The 25,397-nt window shown below is 33.4% G+C and overlaps 1 protein-coding gene across 1 annotated transcript in view; it reads left to right on the top strand.

Annotated features, from left to right (window-relative positions):
- The window catches only part of LOC150108671 (receptor-type tyrosine-protein phosphatase kappa-like), a 381,085-nt gene that overhangs the window by 253,199 nt on the left and 102,489 nt on the right, over positions 1-25,397 (top strand). The window contains exon 3 of the mRNA XM_090390918.1: positions 11,405-11,481. Within this exon, the coding sequence (XP_090247044.1) occupies positions 11,405-11,481 (77 nt within the window). The remainder of the gene's footprint in view (positions 1-11,404; positions 11,482-25,397) is intronic.

Raw genomic sequence — 25,397 nt, 5'->3', positions numbered from 1 at the left:
ATTTGAAAAAGTAATAAATATCGGCTCTTTCTTTGCATAGATATTTTCCATTTATAGCAGTCTCGTATTTCCATTTTGCTCCAGGAGTTTTAGCTCATGAGAACAATTGCTAACAAGTACAAATCCCAGATTCATTCTCCTAACAAATTACAAAATTTAATAACTGCTTTATTCTTTTGTTGCCATTTATGGCTACGAATAAACTCTTTGTACATAGACACAAGGCTTTCCTCAAACGATTGATGTTAATTAATCGGCTAAGTGGAGCAATATTAGAATAGATTTTCTAGTCGAAACTGCCTTAAGAGACCACAAGCGGCCAATAATCCAATTAAAAGTTTCATTTCGTGATGTCTACCAATTGTAAATATGGCATTTATCTGCTGTTTAATTGTGCATGAATTCTATTTATTCGTTGAACTAAACTGGTTATTAATTAACAAGTAGCGAGCATCATTAGTTACAAAGAGCAGTTTCAATAATTAAATGGACGTTAGTGCCAGTTCATTATTAAAACGGCATGACCGTCCTTTATTTCAGAATTCAAATCAAGTACAGGAACGTGTAGTTCCTTTTAATGTTTTCTTTTGGTCATAAAGATGTATTTATGACTAAATACATCGCACCAAGAACTGTTATAATATAAAAGGAAATAAATGGTATTTAGTTATCTAAAAGTGCATGGACTAAAGTAAAATATTTAACAAAACATGAACTAAAGTGAAACATATAACAAAACTAAAAACTCAAACTATATCACTAAATGAACACGAACCAAAGTAAAAGAGTTATCAAAACATGAAATGAATCGGAAATGAGACATCAAGAAGAATGAAGTGGAAAGAAAAAAGTAGGAGAATACAAACTGAAGTAAGATTATTAAAATAACATGACGTGAAATACGATATCCAATAGACCATAAAGTTAAATATGATGTACAAAAAAACATGAAATAAAGTAATATAGAAAAAAAAAAAACAGAACATGTCGAAGCAAAATATTAAACACACTATGAGACATAGTTCTTAAAAACGACGAAATATTTTTGTTAAATGTTTGAGCGTGTTAATTATATAGTTTTGAGATCTTTCCATTTTTTTCCTAACCCATTAAAAGTTTTTGCTTTATGTCTTTTTGCTACGAGCAAGCAGACATTCATAAAGCAGCCAAGATCTATTTAAAAGAAACGTACTGCGATTAAATGTGAGGTGCTGGATGATCACAAGTAATGAGATGAGCTGTTTCTTATGTGCTTGTTTCAGGTTGATGGCAGGAGCAGCAGACTGTAACCAAGACACGGTGATGAACTGGAGATTTATACCCCGTGATAGCTGAGACATGAAGAGTTCTAGATGTATTAAGCTGGCTAGTGATTTTAAATGAAGATGTGCGATTAGGGGAACTTGACAAGTATATCGTTTATTTTCCTGGAATTTGCTTAAAGTGTCGGAGGAGATGGAAGAAGCGATTAAGTTCCAGACTCTCGACTGGAAATATAAACAGTGTCTGCTTTTATATCTTTACTTTATTACCTGTCAAAAATTAAATGGAGTTCTTTAAACCTTTATAAGTTTTTTTTTTTGAAGTTTTACCGAAGAAATGCGTTTTTATTGATGAGATCCACCGTCTTTAACAGTAAGATTAGTTGAGATCCATTCTTGTCTTCTAAGAAAAAGGCGTGAATAGTTTGTTTTCCTTTTACTGGATGGGATATTATGAATCATGCATCTGCATACAGAGCTATGACATAACTAAATTTCTTTTGTTTCAGATTGCGTCATCTTGAAGAAAATCAATTGTTTTAAGTGCGATTGGACGATTGATCTGAAATGTATAAAGAATTATTAGAGATTATCGCATGTAATGGAATATGGTATTTGCAGAAGTCCGATACGTAATACCATTGAAATTGATTAAAACCTGCTTATTTATATGTGAATGATATAAATAGTATAAATAGAGATTAAGTAGATCTCTCATGCTAAATTTAATACAAACATTTGTCAATTAAGTACAAGAAATTAAATGTAAGACAGACAGATGTGATACGCACATAATGTATTCCACTACTTCGTTGGCAAATAAATAATGTTTGAATCATTGTAATAATTCCCTTTATATTGGCCTGATTTGCAACTGTTGATTACAATATTTTCGCGTTCAGCCAATGGCAGCGAATTTATTCTTGGTAGGTAGGTAGATGACGTGCCATGTTATTTTAAGTTCAGTGGACTGTTAGGTATTAGTTATTAGCAGACGATTCTCCAATGTCATGAAACATAAGCTTTGTTGAAATAAAAATGTATAAATTGCTTTGAGCTATTTTTTTAAAAGCATCTATTCTTGTAGTTAAAGAACCTCAGGTTACAATTCGCTATTCATGGCATAACATACAATTATCAATAGCAAAGTAAATTTAAGTTGGGCTGAACTTAATATCTTCACTTTCATTGGGTGAAAAAAAAACGTGGGTTCAAATAGTGTACAATGCGAGGAACGTTTTAAGTGCTTTTCAACTGAAGATGATTTTGCCGGTCTCATATAGCAGGTAGACCTTTTTCCCTTCCCTGAAACTTAGGGTTTTCACCAATAAAGCACAAACAAAGAACGCATGCAGTTCATAGGCATAATTTACACTGACATCACAGCTTTAGATAGCGCTGAAAAGTACTTGAAAATAACAATCTTCATATTAGTGCCTGCGATATTTTGCTCCTATGAATGTATTGCTCCACTTATTTTCGTCATGAAAGTTTTTACCGGTGGGTATAAAGTATACATAAAATGATAAAATATTATATTCTTGGTTTAATCCTTTACCCAAGCATATGCAAACAAAAGTTTGCGTGAGGTATCTTCACGAATGAATTATTTATATAGAGGCTGCTGGCTTCACATCGGGTAAAGGAGTAAAACAGAATATACTTTCTCGCCATTTGTAATATACTTATTTACCTAGTATTCGTGGAAATTTATCAAATCATTAGCTTTCCTTGTCTATTAAGTGAGTTTTCCCTGGTTGTTTTGTTTTCAATATTATTGAGTCTTGGAACTGCATGAACTGGCAGAAGGAAGAAAAGAATTTTGACCCTCATTGCACAATATAGACGTATATTCTTTATAGACAGTACTTTCAAAGTTTAAAATAGCTTTATATTTTGACGTTTTAAGAATAATTGTAGCACTATGGACAGAAGTTGATGTTTATCAGAACAATTTGTCGAAACATACAGAAACAATATTTACAAATATTTGTAGATATTTACAAATTATTTTAATGACAGACACATTATGAGATATCAAAATTGTACTTCTTGCGAGATGAAAAATCCGCGTTCTCAGCAGGAAAACCTTTCCATCTCCCAACGATACCCGATAACTCATCTTTCGATGAAAACTCCTTATAATGGTTCTTTTACATCCTGGAAATGAAACTTAAGTCTTTCTGAAATGGAATCGTCGATACTGAAGATATGGTGGCGCCCTGTAAAGAGTTATCCAGTGTGATCTCTGTTTGCCTCTTTGACGAGAACCTTCATTACAAGACAGTTCAGCGAAGTTGATTACTGGCAATTCCTATAATCCTTCACATTTTTGTCACTATTAAGCATAGTTGCATGTGGTGTTGTTCTTTTCAAGACCCCGTTTTTATCTTCTCCTGAGTTTTCCTCTGCCTCTCTCTTGGGTATTCGGTTCGTTACTTTTTTTCCCATTTGTTATCCTGCATTTTTTCTATATGCTTTTTTTCATTCTTCCTTTAATTTTCGAATTCAATATTTTACTGGTTGCATTTAGTCATTTTCTCTCATTACTGTGTTCCTGGTTTGGTTTATTATCATTGCTGAATTTCTTGTAGTTTTCTTACAGTTTATTTTTCTGGTTTATGTAGTTTTCCTGCACACTGGTCTTGCAACTTCTTTATGGATTCTTATTTCCATGAATCTGCGTATCGGCGACATCCTTCGATTGAAATGATGGCAAAGATTCAAATATCCTCCAAGACCTCGGTATTACTCTTACGAAAAAAAAAAATAATAATACACTGGCTCATAGGCTTTAGCTGCATCGTTCATAATTCAAAAAATCGACAAAGTATCTTTATGTGTCTTAATTATCTTTTTATTCCAGATAAGACTTTTAAAGACCTCCAACCTCTCTGAACTTCTCATGCTTGTTCTTCTAATACAATTTTGTATAATAACATTTTGTATAATGTTATAGTTAGTTAGATCTATTCTTAAATGTTTAATATTATTAAGTTATTTAGCTATTTTGCTCTGTTTGTTTTGTTTTTTTCTTTTAACACAAACTTTTTTTTTCTTTTCTGCTACATTACTAATTTAAAAAAATAAATAAAATCATTATATATTATCTTCAATTTCTGTCAGTGAACGAATATCATCAGCATACCCAATTATTCTTTGTTTGTTTTTTAATTTCTATTCCACATTTGTTTTGCATTTTCTTTACTTTTTTATTGTTTCATCCATCATTAAGTGAAATAAGGCAGGACTTAATGAGTCCTATAATGCATCACAAACTTAGATGGATAATTGTGGCTTCCATAAAGTTTTCAGGATAAATTAATTTATTTTATTTATTTATTTTTTGGATGCAAGAAAGCTAAAAAAGTTTAGATTTTGTAGTCATATCAGAGGGAAGGGGTTGTAATACTTTTCCTTTTTTTCTTTCGATGCCAGTGTATTGTTATTACATCTATTTGAACATTCAGATGAATGTTCCAACTTTGTTGTACAAATTCAAGCTCTCGTGATGCTTCCAGTTTCAGAAACTTTGATTTCTTAGTGTAGACGATAGTTTATGTACTCGGTGAGAAATATAGATATTTTACCCTTCCATCAAAGAGGAAGTATTTAAGTCTCTTTTCTGGCAATTAAAGATATTAACTTAGTTCGATGTGGATGGCTGTATTAAATTTCCAGTGAATAAATTTATGTCTGGGCAGGGACTTCGGCACAACTAATGATATCTATAATAACTACTTATTTAAACTTTTAATGGGGTTGCGAACGGGCTCTTTACTCATTACTTATGTAGATTATTGTAATTGAATTATTTCCTATTTAAATATTCTTCTTTCTGCATAAGTTATGTCTTAAGTACATAACTCTGCCCTGTACAAAAGCAATAATGAATTCATGTATAATCAACACATTCATTTTAATTTCTTTCAATAAAATAAAGTTAATATAACGAGGGATACAATTTCTAACTATTCATAAATGCTTTCTTTTTAATATATATTCTTAGCGACACAATGTTTTTTTTTCTTTTTTACTGTTTCAGAAGTAAATGCAATTAAATTAAAAGACATCGTTTATCCCATGACTTTTGAAGCATAGAACTGGAGAATGTTGGAACTTTTGTCTGATTGCTGTATGTATTTTCGTTTTCACATTTGACTCTCTGCATTTCAGTCAAAGATGTCCAAGTTAGTTCTTTCTTGATTATTTTTATTTTTTTAATTTCTTACGTTTTTCATACTGTAATTTTAATATTTATCTTGCTGACAGTTATGATGATATTTTTATTCTATATCCCCATACACAACCTTTGTTCTGATCTATTTAAATATTTCTATGTCAACAACTATTCCATTGGAAATTTATGTCAGCTTTGTGCTGAAACAGGATGCTAGTAAGGAATAGTCACTGAGAAAAAAAAATAATTTCTGTCATTTTCTCAAAACCTTTCCTTAAGTTACTTCTCTATTTCTATTTCTTCCAAAAGTGTCTCAGGATTAGTTTTTTTTTTCCTTTTTCTTTATGTCAGTCGTCCTTGATAATGACTCAAAAATTCCCCTGAGAATGTTCGTTCTCGTATTGTCCAGTTTTTTATTTTGAAGTTTGTCTACATCATTCCGTTAGAAATGTCTTTCAATTCAAGAATTTTCTTGTCATATTTAGTGCTAAACATTGACGCAATCTCTTTCGCTTTATGGTCTTCATTGTTTGAATATATCGTTTAATAATTATTATTTAGAAAACTTTTATCTGTTTCTTTCTTCCTTGTATTTGTAAAATGCAAATAATATCAACAAAATATTTCTGTAATTTCCCTGCTAAATCTACCTCTTATCTAGTGAATGATGCTTAATTATGAAAATAATACACACCTTATATAATTTAGAAATGACTTAACTGCATGATTTTTAGTATATTATATCATTATAATGCGTATTTAGCTCTTTTGACAAGCACAAAAAAGGAAAATTCGAACCGGCACCGTGTGCTGCGAGTTCGAATCCAGCAATTTGCCTTGCTTATTGGAGGCCTGAAGTCGCTTGAAATAGTTTCATGTTTGGCCTCTGGAGCAGAATTAGTTTCCGACAATGTATAAATAAATAAATAACATATTTATATATAATACATATAAAATTAATTTAAAAAAAAAAAGAAATATATTCAAAATCACCCACGGTACGAATGTACTTTAAGTTTACAAAAAAACTTTCCTAAGTGGAATTATATAAATAATAATAATAATAATAATAATAATAATAATAATAATAATAATAATGAACATGGTGGAAGGACTGGCAACAAGTCTAAAGTTCCAATAGATTCATTTTTCTTAGAAGAGATGTGGAGTTCTCCTTCCAGCATCTAGCTTCTAGATTTAAGCCATTCCATCTACGATTTTATGCTAATATAGGTCTTCTTTTCTTTGGTATAATATTTTTCTCTACCTTTTTTTAGAAAATATCAACTGTATATTTGGAAAGGTTTGAATTCTTTCTTTGTGAAAGAATTAATAATCTGATAAAGTTTCAAATTATGTCGCAAAATTAACAATTTAGCTTGATATAGTGTGACTCATTATATTTATGGAGCGAAAATAAGAATTTAAGATATTTTTCGCGATCGTGGGTCTGCTTTTGTCATATTGCCGCTTATAATCAGAGCAACTACCATCCTTACTTCTGTATCTATAAATTATTATAAACACTCAATAAGTAAACCGAACCTTTTATTTGTTTTCGCCACCACGATTCTTATTCTGGTTTTTACCTATGAGGGCTAACGAGGTTTAAAATTGTAAGTGTGAAGTGAATTTTTAAAAAGCTCTAATGAAAAGTTAAAATAAATCCGCAATGGAATAGTTTGTCAAGAAGTGCAACACTGAGCCAACTCTTGAAGAAAGAGGTAAACAATGCGTATTACTAAACCTAATCTTTGAAATCAATTCTGTTTCATACGGCATATTTGATCTTGTTTGTTCTTTGTCTAATAAATAGATAAGTACAAATTACAAAATACAAATATAAAAAGTACAAACTTCAAATATAAATACCCTCGAGAGGTGTGCAAGATAAATTCTTACTAGTCTAATACAAGTAATTTCATTGTTAGTTTCAAATAAAAATACTTTCTCCAGATCGCTGCATTATTTGTCAGTTCTCCTGAGAATTTGATCAGCCTTTACATTTCGGGCTGCTTAATTTCTGCCAGTCTAGATCTTTTCTTCCAATGGATCATTTTCCTACATCCCGGCATTCAAAGATTCATTTTTACTAACCCTTCCTCTCCCGTTCTGTTTAATAGTGATCATATCAACTTGGATCAGCTCTACTCACGCATTCTTGAATACCAGCAATGTCAAGTTCTTTCCAATACCTTCGTTTTTAATATATTCTACTATTGATATCATCAGTTCAACCCTCTCCCATATTTTACTCAGCACTCTCATATCTGTGCTCTCTATTCTTCAATCAAATGTTTCATTTCTAAATGATTTATCGAATCCATAAATTAAAATTAGCTTAAAAACGGTCTTTTATATTGTTGGTTTAAGAATTTAGATAATTTTCTCTTATTCCACACAACTTTATTCACGTGATGTCCCATTCCATGCTTTGTTTATTCTGTTTACTATCTCCATATTTAATTTGCCACAGTCATTAAAATGTGACTAAATAGCTAAATACGGTATTTAAAATCTAAAAAATATAACTTCACGTAGTATATTGTGGAGATTCTTCTTCATAATGTAAATTCCACAGAGTCGTTTTCAATATAGTTTCTCTCTCTCTCTCTCTCTCTCAAAACCGGCGTTAAGAATAAACCATTCGTCCATAAACCATAATTTACTAAGAAATAAGCGAGTTCTATGGAAGAATTTCCATTTTCTCAGTATTTGTGATCGATGTAAACTTCCTGGCACTATACAGCCTGATACAAGATACACTAAGTAATGTTAAAAAAAAATCCTTGATAGTATTGAATATTTTCTCTCTCCATTAAAAATGAAGAAAGTCAATTAAGGTGGACATGCCTGACGAAGAAAGAGAACGCCCATCGAAATGATTTTTTTTTTTATTTAGATGATGAAAGTGGAAACTATCTAGACGATGGTGGAGGAATATTAGCAAGTAACAGATTCCAAGGTTAGTCCTGGAATAAATTGATTCTCAAGAGAGGAATAAAGGTCTTCTTCTTCTTCTTCTTCTTCTTCTTCTTCTTCTTCTTCTTCTTCTTCTTCTTCTTCGTCTTTCTAGCAATTTTGTTGTTTCTATTGGTCTTCTTCAGGAACAATGAGAATCAGTAAATAAATAGTTTAGCAAGCAAGACTAATATATATATATATGTGTGTATGTGTGTGTGTGTGTGTGTGTGTGTGTGTGTGTGTGTGTGTGTGTGTGTGTGTGTGTGTGTGTGTGTGTGTGTGTGTGTGTGTGTGTGTGTGTGTGTGTGTGTGTGTACACTGCTGGAAAAAGGTGCATCGTGTAATGTAACGCATCACGTGTTTGTTGCTGGCATAAATTGGAGGAATGTGATGCTCCCAAGTCAGTGCAACTGTGTCTGGGTGAAAGGGCTATCAGAAAAGAATTGATGGAGTTTGAAAAAGGTGTTGTGATAGGATGCCATATTGCAGCACAATTTTCAGTATGATGGCTCAGTACAATTTTCCGAGCAATCTGTTCGGAAAATTGTACTGAGCCATCTCAGGTCAACAATCAGTGATACCATACTGAGATGGAAGCATAGGGAGTCAACTGCAAGTGCTATCCGCAGTGAACGACCCACCACGTTCACCGAACGTGACCGTAGGGGTGGTACGAAGGATAATATGTAAAACTTCGTCGGTCAACCAGTTGAATGCGGAGTTTCTGGCGTCGACTGGAACACGAATCTGCACTAAAATATGCATAACCAACGCTCAAAACATAGGTTTCTATGGTAGGACCGCAATATGCAAGCCCCACATTATCCGAACGAGCATGTAGCGTTGTCTTCAGTGGTGCAAAGAGTGTGTACAGTGGGACGTGGAAGCTTGTTGGAAAGTTGTGTTATGGAGCGACTAATCATGATACATTCTCTAACTAGCAAATGTAGTGGCTTAGGTGTGGCGAATGCCCGGTGAACTTCTCTTACCAGAGTGCATAACCCCCAACTATGAAATTCGGAGGTGGCGGTGTGATGGCATGATCCTGTTTTTCCTGGTTTGGCCTGGGATCTCTGTTTATGGTGCCACGAACACTGAACTCCGAGAGGTATCTGAACATTCTGAACAATGAAATGCTTCCTACTTTGTAGCGTTTCTACGGAACTGACAATTGTCTCTTTCAGCAAGACAATGCACTGTGTCATAAGGCTGCTGTTATATCTGAGTGGTTTGTGGACATGAACATCACCACACTTGACTGGCCTACACAGAGAGCCCTAATCTCAACCATAATCTCAAATATCTATGGGATGAACAACTGGAGTGTTGATTAAGGTCAAGGGACGTCTGTCCCAAACACCCCAGGACCTCATTACATGCCTACAGGAAAAAATGATCTCAAATTCCCATTGATATCGTACTCTAGTAGAAAGTTTGTCCCATAGGATTGCTGCAGTCATCGCAGCAATCCTATGGGACAAAGCTAAAGGAGGTCCTACATTTTATTAAGGTGGTCGCCATGGTTGTTTGTTCCTATGATATATCACTGTCAATACATTATATATATATATGTGTGTGTGTGAGCGCGTTATGCAATATGCATAACGCGCTCACACACATACACACAGAGAGAGAGAGAGAGAGAGAGAGTTATAATTAATTTTACGGTTAAGCACTGAAAATAACATGAAAATTAAACTCTCCGGTTTGTATCAATGTAATATAGTGTCCGTTTAGAATGTTCACAAATAGAACAATAGAGCATTCAATATTATATGGTTAACTATGGAATGGTGATGTATCACTGTCAATTGCGAATTGAGTGGCACTTTTGAAATATTGCTTACAGTTTCACTTAAAACGAAATTATTCACAAGTTTCAGGACTCCACGCAAAACAGATAGAATCAGTTTTGCGTGGCGACCAGGCAGGTATGAGTAACTGTGTGGGAGGAAGGGAGAAAGGGGGAGGGGTAGAAGATCGTTAAAAGCCGAACACGGTGTCCTTGACCGTTTTAGGACGTTTCGGTTAGTCATTAGTGAAGATGTTTAAGGTCATTCTTACATAAGTCCTTGATGAGCTATTAAGAATTAAGAACTAAGAGTTTGCGTGAAACTTCATGCAAAAATTGAGCATAAAGTTTGAGAAAACGCACATAGGATGAATCTCATTCCTCAGGACCGGAGAAAGTTTGATAAGTCATATCCAATAGAAAAGTAGAACATCGTTTTTTTTTGTTTTGTTTTTTTATGGAAGAAATTTTTCACATGGAGTGCATTACCGAAATCTGAACTGTAAGTCAAACGTTGTATTCAGTTTTAAGGGAATTGATTGTGAAAGGAGATGAGATGAAAGAGGATGCAAACTGGAACTAGGCGGAAGAGTTTCTTCGCCATGTGACAGTTCTCGTTCTCATTGTGCTTGTTCGTGCGAATATTTCTAGGGGAAAAAAAAACTTTTTTTCTCGCTTTCGAAAATTAAAATCAAGCTTTCATGAACTTGACTGAAGCTCTAGAATGGTTTTTAGACATAAAAGGCCTATAAATTCGCTTCTTTATCCGTAGAAAGATTCTTTTGAAGAGAATAGCACTGAATAGTTGGTAATAGCTAAGTTTTTTATAAATAAATTTCCGAGATGTTTGGATTTCATCTCGCATTTTTTCCTGATTATGCTGCTAAACGTTTCATAATGAGGTCTATTCGCAAAACAGTATCATAAGAAAATCTGTTCAGCTACGATGATCCTCCTTACAAAATCTATTCAATGACTTTGCTACGGCAGTAAGAGAAACTAAAAAGATAGGAGACTAATAATGAATAAGAAAAAAATCTTATGTAAGATATTTTTCTTCTCATCACAATTTGAATTAAATTGCCGTGCAGGTTTATGAATAGAAACAATAAATAAATAAAGTTAGTTCACACTGGCTAGCAGATTGTTAATAATACTTTATTTATAGAAATCATTTAATAAATCTTGTTTTCTTTCTTATTTCAGACGACTACAATCGCGTTGTGTTGGAAGCTCTTCCTGGGATTCCAGACTCCGACTACATCAATGCATCTCACATTGACGTAAGTACTTTTCAAACACCTGTTTCTTTCACACGGCTAGATCATGCCATTAGCCAAACGAATAAATTTGTCTATGAAAACAACAAAAAAGAAAAGGAGAAGCTTGTAATATATAATCATGGCACGAACCAATCATTGTCTTGTTCAAAAATCGCTTTCGTGCATTTCAAGCTTAGCGAAGAAACTTATAAGATCTTTCTCTTCTTCTTCTTCAGATGTGTTCCATTTCCATTATTTTAATGAGTTTCGTGTGGCAAGAAAGACATTTCTGATTATTTTTAGCCTGGAAGTAAATTAAACGAGGCATCAAATCACGTAATTTGCAGATTCGTTACCCAGGGTTGGGATGTTTCCAGAAACACACTGATAGTCAGCTGTTCTCTTTCTTGTGCCAGATATTAGTTCTTCTTGCAGCTTGCCATAATGGAGTCGATGAATGATTCTCTCTCTAACTCTCTGTCTATTGGAGAGAATGAGAGAATACGAAAACTTGTTAGGAGGAAAATGAATTCGTGATAAAAAAATTTTAATGCGAATTGAAGAAAAATAAATTGTACGTGTTCTTTGCGAATAACCATTTCGGAACTTGTGCAAAAAGTTGTTTTATTTAAATAAAAAAAATGCATTCTACTTTCTCAAAATAATACTTTTTTATTATTTATATTCAGTATAATTTTGAAACTATTCTTTTCAATTTAAATGCTTCAAAATGTTATAATGAAGAATCTTCAATAATTCATAACCAAATTCTGTTGACAGCTGACTTAGTTTTGGGACATGAACGTACTATAAAGAACTGATGAACTTAGACAATAGATGGAAGAAAGAAACACAAGGCTATTATAATATCTCAAAAATAATTCGAAATCTTGAGTCCGGTATCATATTGAGTTTTCCGTGTGGGTGTTATATTTTACGAATGTATTTGTATACAAGGCCGACGCAGTGATATTAAATAAAGGGGAATATTTTCCTAGAACTCGAACGAGAGTGATATTTCATTTTAACGAGCGCATCCGTTCGTTTTTTTACAGTTGTGTAAATATTACATCTGCCAATGCAGTGCAGTTATTTGTCACTAATGGCAATACACTAAGTATTTATTGACCATTAAAGTTAACGCGATAATAACGTACTGTATCGCACCATTCATACATTTAATAATTTATATGTTTATTTTTCATTCTCCGTGTTTGTGCATCTTGGTCTACGGAGTTAATGTTAAAATAAAATTTTATTTTATTTTATTTTTGTTGTGTGTAGACGCCATATTGTTCCATTATTTACATTGGAACATTCTTGCATAAGTTACCGTTCGCATGTCATTATCGCATATGTATCTTTTCTTTCATTTGTAAACTGTCCAGTGAGATAAATTAACAACATAATATTAAATAAAATAACTGCTGTAATTGCTTTTTGAGTCTGGAATAATTTTTACCTTTCCAGTTTTTAATTCGTTATAACGATATTTTCTGTGTATTATAAAATCTCATAACAATTTTCGACAAAAGTATCTAGCTGATGTTTTCGTTTAGTACAATCACAGTCCATTCAAGATGAAACACGATGTTTCCATGGGAACAAGTTATTGTACTTACGTTGTCAAGAATGAAAGAGACAAACGCCTGTTACCGGGCGATACAACATTCGCTGCTGCTTCTAATGTTCTGCTTCGAGTAACACTGAGATTTTCATCTTGATTTTAATATAGAATCTATAAACACTCCATATCCTTATGTGGTTGAATTTTTAGCTATAGTAATTCAGATTTCTTTGTCTAATCTCTCAATTATTTGGGTTTTATTTTGTCTTAGTTAAAACAGACTAATAATTTTAAAACAGTTTCATTTTTATTTTAAAAAGTTTCAATTTTTAAAAATTTGCAGAAGCTTCTCTATGTGCATAGTATGAAGTATCCTTCATACTATGCACAAAGAGTACATATATTTTCATACAAAAAAGACTTGGGTTTGAATCCCGCTCAGGATGCGCAGAACCTTTATAACACTATTAACGATTAACCATTTATGTCATTCATTGAGTTTATATGAAGCCACGTTACTCTTAGAAGTGATAGGCCATGGAAGTCATTGGAAGTGGCGACTGTGACCAGTGAGGAAGAAATATGCCCTTAACACGTTAAGGGGAAGATCAGATAATTAGAGTGTATATTAGTGACACTTTTAACATCCGCCCTGTTTTTTGTTAAATATTGAAGATGTGTTAGAGCTTATTTTTTTAAACCACTGCTATTTGTTTTTATGATTTACATGCTAATCAATAGATAACTATTGCCTAGTTATCTATTGATTGTGTGATCTATTGAGTCTGTGAAAAAGACGATCAGCACAAAACTATTGATCATCTCCTTAGAGTTGGCTTACCTAAATTCCATAAAGACGGCTTCCCTTGAGCGCGTTAATTTTACAGACTCAACTATCTATACAATTTTCCAAATTCTTGTCGTGACTACTGAGTGCTCATATTGGCACCAGTCTACTTCCTTCATAAAAATGTAGCGCAATCTTTATCAGAATCAAGGACATTATTTTACAACCCACAAATCCGGTGGTCAGATTTTATATTATGCCTCCGTTACCAGGTGCTATTTCATCTGAAAATAAAAGATCTACAAAAAGATCAAAGTTATTTCAGAACATATCAGAAGACGCACTGTTTACAATATTTACGACCTCAGTCACTACCCTGAGTCCAGTATGTCGCTAAATTATCGCCATCTGGTTCTCATTCAGAATCTAATTTGGATTCTGAATGAGAATTCAGAAACCGAAAATTTGTCTTCCGTGTGCGAATCCTTTTCCAGTAAACCGTGAATCAACTTTCAGTGGAAGATGAGCGCGCGCACACACACACATACACACACACACACACACGCGCGCGCGCGCGCGACTCGACGCTCGCCATCCTTTCTCAAGTGCGCGTCATAAATACACCAGTCAGAAGAGTTTGTGCCATTCTCTGATACTGCTATAGAACATTCTTACATTCTTACAGTCAACGCCTTTAATGCAAAGAAATGGTCACGACTTAGTAATAGCAGCATTCGAAGAATCATTGACATTTACAGGTCTTCTTCCTGTGCGAACAAGAAAGAGTGCTATTGATACATATTTTAGATATTTCAGATAAGGTCTCCAGGATTTTGAAAAGATTACTGCTTTCTCCATTTCGTTGTTTTTTTTTCCCACTTCCATGGACAAGATATTGCTTCGTTCTTTATCTGGTATGTAGTATGTTCCTGACATTCATCTCTCCTATTTTGGGTTACTCGTCTTTCACTGAAAAGATGATTAGCAAATACCAAAAATCACATCCCTTCTGTAATCGAATTTGGGCGTTTTGCCTGAGCATGGTATCGACACTGAACATAGAATTCTTTGAAGACGCCTTAATTTAAATCAGAATGATGGTTTATACGTCAGAAGGGTGATTTTTAATACTAAGCTGATATAATTTAGTTAATTTTTAACCTGGTTTGTTAAGCTTCAAGTCTATCCAGCTTCCCTTTGAAAAGAGTTCTTTCTGTCATTATATGTTGTTATGTGCTTATAAAACAGTCGTCGCTTCAACTAATATGGAATAAATTATTCTTTCCGAAATATCTGATGTTTAAGTGATTAATAAGTAACAATTTTACCATACTTCAATTTTATATTAATATTTTTCATCTGATTCATAAACTAAATTTAGATCACACAAACGCCAATTTTACACACACATGCAAATCATAACCCCCCCCCCCTTGTAAAACGTCTTTCAGGTGATCAAAATTTTATTCACAAAATTTCAGTTTAAGAAGATATTTTATGATTATCTACCATCCATAAAGGATTATAATTAATGACAACTTTAAGCTACCTCCTTCTTCGATGTACTGATTTGACGTGCATTGACTACAGTGAGATCGTTACTTGACCTCATTTCTGATGAAATAATTAATAATTAAAAGTTCTTGTTTTCAGTAAGAAAAGTCTCATCTTCTTCTTCTCAGCTTACAAATGCATTTGCCAAAACATTTGGTTTAAACGATGCTATTGACTCGAATAAAACTTACCTGCTTCCATATTTGAAAAGAAAAATTAAGAGAGAGTGTGTACACATTTGTATGTGTATACATTCATATCCTGCACAGGCAGTCTCGAAAAGTTCAAATGTCGCTGTCACGCAACATTGGTCTTTTGATTGGAAAGACTTGAGTCGAATCTCAACAGGACCAAAGTAACTTTCATATGGTTTTTAAAGTGAAATTGAGTTGATTGAATTCATAAAAGTTGTCAAGGTTTTTCTTCCTTGAAAATTAGGAATTCATCCCTTATAAAAAGGGAACACCCTGAAAAGACATGCAATTAACATAATAATCTGGTCTCGTAGCCAAGTTAATTTGGCCATTATTCCAAACAACCGAATACAACCTTTTACTTGCATGAAACTCTAAACTCTGTTTAATTCATTGAAGGAGTTTTTGTTGGGAAAGAGACAGAGCATCTCTATCACCTAAAAGCATTGACAAACAACCTCTTCCACGGTGGGAAGTGGTGGATGAATTCCATCGCCAGTACGAGAGCACAATTTTGTTTATTAGAATCCTCTTACGAGATTTAGCCCACCAACAGTACCAAAATATCTAACATACTGTCAGCCGTTAGCTTACAATATACTATTTTTTAATACAGAAAGAGTGCAATGAACGACAACGAATCTACTATTACACACTTTTCTAATTGTACATAACAAAATTTATATTCTATTTATTCTTAATTATAATAAACCTTTATTGAGAGCAACAGATTTATACATTTTTATTTTTAAAGATTAATGGCAGAAATTTTTTCCTGACTTTGCATAGCGATATGTCATGTCAGCACTTTTTTTCCCTTAAAAAGATAATCTTTCAGAAATTTTAATAATACACCCTTCGAATGCTTTTTAACGCATCCATTTTCTTTGATATTCTCAATATTTTTAAATTAAAATAAAAAATAGTAAGGCTGTATTTTAATGTTTTATGGCCTGTGTTGCTCAATGGAAGTGACGCTTGCATCTTCTGCGCTAGGCCGCCAGAACTTATAGCTCAAATCTAGTCGCCGATTGATGGAACTTAATCTAAGACTTTCTTCGACGGTTCCCGAGTTAGTCAATCTCTGGCATGGGCAAGCGGGGTTTTTCTCCCGGAAACTTGGGTTTTTCGTCCCGTAAACTCAAGGAAATCGACCGTAGAACCCACATTATTTCATACAGTAAGATACCCTGTTAGGGTTAGGTTTCAAGAGATGGCAGCACTTGTTTGCTTGTCTCTTCATCGGTGGCCGCCTATAATTAGTGATAGACATGGACCAGTTATCTCTGATTGGCTACCGGTGGACATTGAACTACCCACTCAGTCTCCAAAAGCTAGATAGGATTTAAAGGCCTCGCCTACTTCCTATAAGGGAATAAAAGACGTTAGCTTATTATTTATTTATTTATTATGTTTTAGGTCCCTTCATAAATTCTTTAAATCATCTTCCGTCCTATACCTTCAATGTGAGAAAATAAATCTTGACTAATATCTTTTGTAATTCTGAACATCATTTATACTTACACAATAAATATTCTGAAATTCTTAATTTCTTCTTAAAATATATGACGACTTTAATTTCTGTGGTATCGAACTCCCTGAAAATTAGTGTAAGCAGGATTAACGTTGCAAAAATAGTCCAAAACAAATTCTTCTTTGAACGGTTTCAAGGTTAGAAAATTATAACTATACTCTAATTATTACAAATAAATAAAGCTGTTTCTCAGCTTTATTTATTTGCGATACTTATAATGTAAATTTAAATAGATGGATATTTTTTATTGTAAACTTCATATTATAGTACAAACTTTTGAATAATCATATGTGTAACCTAAGAACAACAGCTCGTTCAGGTTACGATATGCATAAAGTTACCAATATCCTTTTAAATTGGCCATGTCCTTTTCACGTGTCCAACAATGTAGCCCTAAGTGTAAACGTTTAATGCTATAGCAATTTCATTCAGATCTCATCTCGGAATGCTGTAAAAATATTTAATGAAGACTTCATCGAGCAATTACAAATGACATTCTGTTTTAGTCCTATAGAGACTTTCCTATATCTGTAACTAATTACGTACTTGGTGCGAACTGTATAATTAAATACGTTTTGTTCGTCTCGGTACCAATTACCTTCCAATGTGGATGAAAGATTGCTGTAATTTGACTTGCATACACTTTCTCGCTTTGGTTGTTACCCGAAGGAAGCAGCAACATTGAGAATACTGCCAGACGTAAATACTATTACGTCTGCTACCTTGTAATTACCTATCCCATTCTCTTTCTTGGCGTGATTCAGTAATTTGAGAAAACTGCACTCATATTGCAGACGGATGCACCTTCTTAAGCACTTTCTAAACCATTATGCCAATTTAGTTCGTAAAGAATTTTAGATTTTAATAAATTCAGTGAACGGTAGATTTTCTAAATTAATATTTAAATAAATCATTTGACGCAAATATTTTTCGTCCTTATATCTATTATGCTTTTGTTGAAGATCTGGATATCAGCATAAAATCCATGTTTTAGAGCACATCTAATTTTTTCAAATCCCTCATACAGTTCTTTTAAGATCGATCTGCGCTAAAACAAAAGACCGACGACAGTTTACGTATTTTCAAACAAACTTCATGTTTTAAAGAAAGTTGTTTTAAGTCTTTTTCAAATTCCTATTGTCCATTCTTCTTGAGCTCGCGTGTGTCGCAATTCAGTGAAAGTCTGCTTTTGTTTAAAACAGAAACTATTTAATAGTCGATCTGATCTACTGTTTGCTATTCCGTTGCTATTCTAGACAATCCTTTTTAGCATTTGCTGTTGCTAGCACGTACCCGACAGTCTATTTCAGCTTTCCAACTGAACGAACTTGCGCTTGCTTCACAGTGCGCGTAGTCGAACTGAAGAAGAAAGAAATAGAGAGATTAAAACTTCAACCAGAAATTTCAAAGGTCGATTTGAGAATTTCCTTGCAGGAAAAAAAAATGTCTGGATAAAACTTTAATTGAGTCATAAAAGACATAATCTAAAGGACTAGGGACTAGAAATTGGAAATACAAATCCTTTTAACATGTTCATTGCCAATCACGCGATATCGCGCGGTGCGAGTTCTCACCAAACGGCCGATCACGTGTTATCGCGTGGACGTCGCTCACTAAATAAAAAAATTAAAAAAATTTGGCCACCACAGGAAATTCCAATATTCAGCTTGGCAATGAAAGTGTTAAAACATAAGCTTCATTTTCTGCAATAATTTTCTTAAGAAGCAGGATATCTATACTCACGAACCAAACCAAAGTAGCGTGCTGGACCTATCTGGCTAAGATAATCGCTTGTATCCGTCTTGGCATTTACTCCATGGACCATGGAAAGTGTAATTAGGAACCAACTAGATAGAATAATGTCCAGGATGCTGCATTCCACGTGATCTCACAAATGTTCAATGGGATTCAAATACTAGGGCAATTAGACGTCCAGGGAGAACACGGAATGCTTGGATATGCTCTTAGAACTATTCTTGCAAATACAAGCCTTTTTGATAAGAAGCGCTGTCTTTCTGGGAGAGTCCGGACCCATCGATCACATTCTCACTATGTAGGGCTATATATCCTAAACAATCTCAAGGTAAGAATTAGCAGATAAAAATCATCACTTGGGATGAGAGGACCTACTGATACTGATTCTCATGGGAACAATTTTGTACCAGTAACCAGTATCGCTACCATCGGTCCGTTTCCAGCCAACTGTGCAGTCTATTTGTTGGGAACAGGCTTGATGGTCATAATGTATTCATTCATTCATGAGTGTGCATAACTTAAAAGAATGATATACCCAATGGTATAAAGACGTTTGTACGCATTTTCCTACGAGGTCGAATTTTAAATATTGATCTATAGTATTAGATCTGCTCATTGTCAAGCTTATCTGAGGATGAGAGGATTAGATCAGTTGCGCGCGTGCACACACACAAACGCGCACACGCATGGACGCACGCACATCATTACTACAATGATGTTTTACTGAACTAGAAAGCCTGAATTCATACACTTCTAGGTTTGTTTAGTATACGAGTACGTCTTATGCTTTAATGGTAATTGCTCTAGACTCTGTTTAGAGCAATGTAGTCTGTAAGATGTTTGTATGTTTGTTTTCAAACAGAAGTTTGAAACAATTTTGAAACAAATAAGAAGTTTAATGATTATTATTTTCTATTTTATTATTAAAATAGAAAATAATAAGTGAAAAAGATATTTTAAAATAGACTAAACTGAAAAAGATATTTTCTTCATTATCTAGCATGTTTGTCACTGCGGGTGTCGTCTTTTTTGTCTGTTTTGCTGGATCAAGTACCAAATTTTCAAGAATAAAACCCCAACGACTTTGGTATGAGATCGAATAACTCGCTCTGAATTGAAAAAACTTGCCTTCAAGACGGAACTGCAGATTAGATATTTCCAACTAGAGGTTACTGTTGTTCTTCTGACTGTGATACCCAGCCGATAATCAACATTTATATTTGAAAGTTTGGAAAGGGAGACGAAAGTGGACATCTGTCTAATGGAAGTTTCACTACGTTTCTTCATAGCCAACTTAATTTGTGCTGTCGTTTCTGACCAAATGTTTCTGACCCTTGATGCCAGTGCCATTAGACATGACTCAACTGGTTTTTTTCTTCTTCTCAGCCTAAGAAAACCTTCAATGGGAAAAGATTATAGTGTTTGCCGTTGACACTCTTAAACGAGGTGCGACAAGATGTCTTTTGGAGATAGGAAAAACTGAGAGAGGTACTCCTAGCAAGACAAGAACTTTGAAATAAGAGTGTATGGCAGAATGAGGCTTACTTTTAAGGCGATTAATCTCTAAATCCTAAGTACAGCATTTTGGTTTTCATTACTATAGTCTCTATATGTCATTTCCCACTGTAGAAGATTTCCCAGATTATAATTTTATCTTTTTTTTTACTTCACTGTATTCAACATCTAAGGCATCTTCCAGAACTATTAAATTTAGACAGGAAAGAGTATTAAAAACGAATGTGGTACAATTCTTTATGAGAAAAAATATCTTACGTTAGTTCATATTGACATCAGTCTTTCCCCTAAAAGGGGCACAAACGCTTAAATTTCAAATGTAAGGAGATGTTTAATCTATTGTAATATGAAGCATTATTATAATAGAAGGAATACATAATGCCTCAAATAATTAAAGCAATTAATGCATATTCGTATTAAAATGGTGTTTCATTCAATTGAAATTAATGCCGGATGCTCTTTTAGCCTGATGCTTAGCATATCCGCTCTTGAACTAACAAGTTACGGATTCGAATCCGACTGTGGGAATGGATGATTACCGTTAGATGGGAGATGAATTTCCACTCTCGATGTGAGACTGCTTCCCCGTGTTTTGAGGGCATCAAATGATCTGAAAGATTTCACATCTGGTCTAGACTCTAGAGTAGGGTTTTCGGATTATGTAAAAATCTTAGCAAACCTATTATACTAACATGTACCACCTTTCATGGGCGAGCGTCACACAAAATTACTCGTGATGGGTAAAGGCACTTACCATCTTCAGTAACTTGGCCATTTTGAATTCATCTTTTGCGTATTATTTTTGTTTAAAATCTATAGGAAACCTACTTCTATAAAATTTGGAATTCTGTTTTCAACTGAGATTTAGTCGATTAACAAAATAAAATCACAGGATTAAACCTCTTGACTAAATGTAAACCAACATGAAGATTCAAAATAATAAGAAAGGAATAAACAAGAAAGCATTCTCCTGTGCAAAAGTAAAATATGAAAGAACAGAAGAAAATAAACGAACAATGATAGATTTAATCTAAATTTGGATTATTTATAGGTAAACTGAAAAAGTATTCATGATAAGCGACTGGAATAGGTACAGAAATGTATCCTTAAATTAGAAAACATTTGAACATAGATAGGGATGAAGTTAGAATTGAAACAAACCATAAATTTTGGACGGAAAAGTGTATGTTTCCGTGATTATTACTGAATGTATTGTTAATACATTCGGTTGTTCAAAACACGGCACAGACCTTGGTAAATTCATCTAATAAATAGAAACCATCATACCGCTTACGAAAAGCAAGGTTAATCAAATTTTATTGCTCTGACCACCATAACAGTACGCGTGTTTGCTTTTTGATATCCAAATACATTAACACGGTGATCGATAAATTATACTGTTTGCTCTATGACAGACAAAATAATTTCTAATGGTAATATTATACGAGTTTTTCTTAAAAAAACTCTAGTTAGAAAACATATATTAAAATCTAACTTATAACATATATATATATATATATATATATATATATTAATTTATAAAAATGAATATATATATATATAGAAAGAAAGAGAAAAAGAAAGAATATATATAGAAAATATATATAGAAATAAAAAATAGAAATATAGAAATAAAAAATATATATAGAAAGAAAGAGAAAAAAGAAAGAGAGAAAGAGAATCCGAGTGCTTCCAGTCAAATAACAAGTGTTATTTTTTTGACTGCTCCTTCATACACACAAAACACACGGGATTCAATTCATGTTTCTCAACTAAGTGATGCTCAGAAAGCGCGATTATCCACAAGGTAACATATAAGTACAAAGTGGGGAACTGATTATTAGTTAATTTCTATAATTCTTTAATTCATGTTTAAAAAACGGCTTCTTTTTACTTTGCTATGATTGACGTTTGGCGGGCAAAATAATACAAATGTTGTCTATAAGCCTATTGATAATTTAGATACGTCCACATAAAATATAGAAATTTATTAAATGTACTTATCAATATTCAACCACATATGATTATTTCTCTCTCTCTCTCTTTTTCTTTCTTTCTCTCTCTGATAAAGTACTTAATTAGCAGATACGAGAGGTAAATATGTCTGTTAGCTAGATCAACATGGATGCTAACAATTGACATCCTAATTTGAATTCTAATTATTGTTATATTGGAAGCTGTTTGTAACAAGCCTTTACCTTTTGAATGATGGTATAAGGTTCACTATATTGAGCATCATATTAAAATAAATTTTATCATATTTACGTAATCCTAAAGAAGCAGAATAAAGAATGTATAAAAAACAATGGATTTAATTCATTTATATAATTTATGTGGACATATTGCGTTAAGCTTAATATAAATATTCATACTATGAATTCAATTTTACCATCTATCTAAACTCTAAATATCACAGAAATCTGAACGAACACCGATTATGTTGAGAAACTTCTTTGATAGCAGCATACAATAACTTCTCATCGTTATTGCTAAATTGCGTGTTCAGACATCTTCAGAAAGATAGAGTGAGACAGACAGACAGAGAGAGAGAGAGAAGTGGAAAAGTTCATAAAATATTTTCTAAGAATGATTTTTTTTTTTTTTTAAAATCGTTGCATAAAAGAAGTTTCTGTAGTTATCGAGAGAAGGGCTCGCGTTCACCTATACTCCGAAATGGATTCCTTACGTATCCCTTTACTGCGATTACTCCAAGGAATAAATCACCCAAAAGCAGTGATTGTACAGTCTCCAATACATACACATTACTTAGTAGGATAAGTAATTAAGAATGACCGTAACTTAATCGCGAGCTGTGTGCTCCAAATTAGTCGATAGAACGCGAGTAGTGCATCGAGAAGACACGATAAAGTTTATTCACATCCATCAAAGCGCTTTTGTTTTATATACAGAACCGCAAACATTATACATCGCAGGAAGAATGGTAAATAAACTTGAAAGCAAGTCTGGATACCTTTTGTTAGATCTATCTCATTAATTAGAAACCAGTAATGCTGGTGTACTCTTTTGTTTTTCTGTGTGATGATATATTTTATTTAATCTTTATGTTTAGGACTATTTCCGAAGCAAAAAAAAAGGAAAGAGGTGTACGTCAGGCTGCATACTTTCGCCGATACTTTTAATCTTTATTTGGAATATATAATAAACATAGCTTTGGAAAACAGCAGTATTGGAATTACAGTTGGTGGCAAAAAATCAATCATCTGAGATTCGCGATGACATTGACCTAATAGCAGAGAATGAACACCAGTTAAAAGAATTAACTTACAGAGTTTCTAAGGCACGTACTTAATGATTATAGATTGAAGATCAGCATTCACAAACCAAAACCAATGTGTTATAGGCAATAAGCCTATGAACATTTCAGTTAACGGAAGAAATGTAAGAAATAGAATGAATCACCTACTTGGGAAGCGCATTACACAGAAATAGCCGATCTATACACGACAGTAAAGCACGCACGCATTGCTAAAGTAACTGTTACCCTTCAGAGGTTACAGCCACTTTGGAAGGACAATACAATAAACCTAACTAAAAGACTCTACCTCATCGATACCCTTGTTAACTCTGTCATACTTATACAGATGTGAGAGTTGGAGTTTGCTAAAGGAAGATGAGAAAAGACTATTGGCCTTCGAGATGAAGTGCTACAGAAACGTTTGAAGACACCATATATGGTACACATAACAAGTGACGAGGTTAGAAGGAAAATACGCTTCATTACAGAAAATATCATCACTAAACAAGTCAGAAACAGCTTCAGTGACTGAGCTACGTAGCTAGATCATATAGCTTACCTAAAATAGCACTGGAGGGCTTGACTTCTGGTTAAAAAAAAAAAACGGTGGCGACCTAGAATCACCTGGATAGATAATATCACAGAATAGACTAATTCTTCGTTTTCCACCTTGTTAAGGAGATCCAAAGACAGAAACACCTGGAGAGAGTATGTTAGGACTGTCTCCTTTATAGTACCCCAACGGGGTACTATAAAGGAGACAGTCCTACCATACTCTCTGACTATGGGTGAAGAAGAAATTTTCTAGGCTAAAACAACATACAATAACGTATTCATAGTGCATTGTTGTATCAAAACCATCTTGATTGCCTGAATCAGAATTCGTTTATCTGTAAAATAACTTTCAGAAAGCTATACTATCAATCATTCACCTTCCATTGTAAATAGTGGTGCTGGTTTTAATAATGACACGAACTGTTTCACTCTATTTCAGTGAAATAAAGTTGTCAGTTGAATCACACAAAAACTGAACTATATTAAATGCAAAGAGTGCAATGAAACAAAATTAAATGTTAATTTGTATCGTTTTTTTTTTGTATAGTTTGTCTTATTTTCTGTACTGAAGTACTTTTAAAGACATAAAAAATAAATAATTTCTAATAGCATTAAATAGCATTTATTTAAATTCGATTTAAATTAATTTAAACTTGTTGAATTATATAAAATTCAAGCTAAATTAGATTAAGGTTGAATTAAGCGAATTTTGGTAAAAATTTATGAAATTCATAATAACTTTTTATATGGCTTTGATGTTACTGTTCTTCAATTATTAAAATACATGACAAAATCAGTATCTGTGCAAACAAATACAAATTAATATTCTTTCTTCATCTACATGATACGAGAGTAAATTATCACGTCAACAAATACTTTCAGTCATTTCATTATCCTAAATCCTGCTTTGTTGAACAGTTCTCCGTGGCGCGATTGGAAGACGCTGGAGATTGCACATTTCACCTAGAAAAGACCTGATTCTCATCAACGAGCAGAATCTTTATATGATTTCCTCAAATGGAGGTGAGTTAGCCTGCTCTTCAAGGCTTTTTTAATCAGCGAAACTACGGATTTAGATCTCTCAAAGGCAAATCGGCAGTTATACATATGCGATTTACTGTAAAAAATACTATTGGGGGGTGATAGATTGTATTGTAAATAGGTAGTGGTATTATGTTGATGGTGGAGTGTAGACAATGCGTTGTGTGGAAATGTCACGT

The sequence above is a fragment of the Typopeltis vanoorti genome, chromosome 3 (genome assembly GCF_054136105.1).
Source record: "Typopeltis vanoorti isolate ZY-2024b chromosome 3, IOZ_Tvanoo_1.0, whole genome shotgun sequence".
NCBI lineage: Eukaryota > Metazoa > Arthropoda > Arachnida > Uropygi > Thelyphonidae > Typopeltis > Typopeltis vanoorti.
This window is presented reverse-complemented; position numbering and strand designations above follow the sequence as displayed.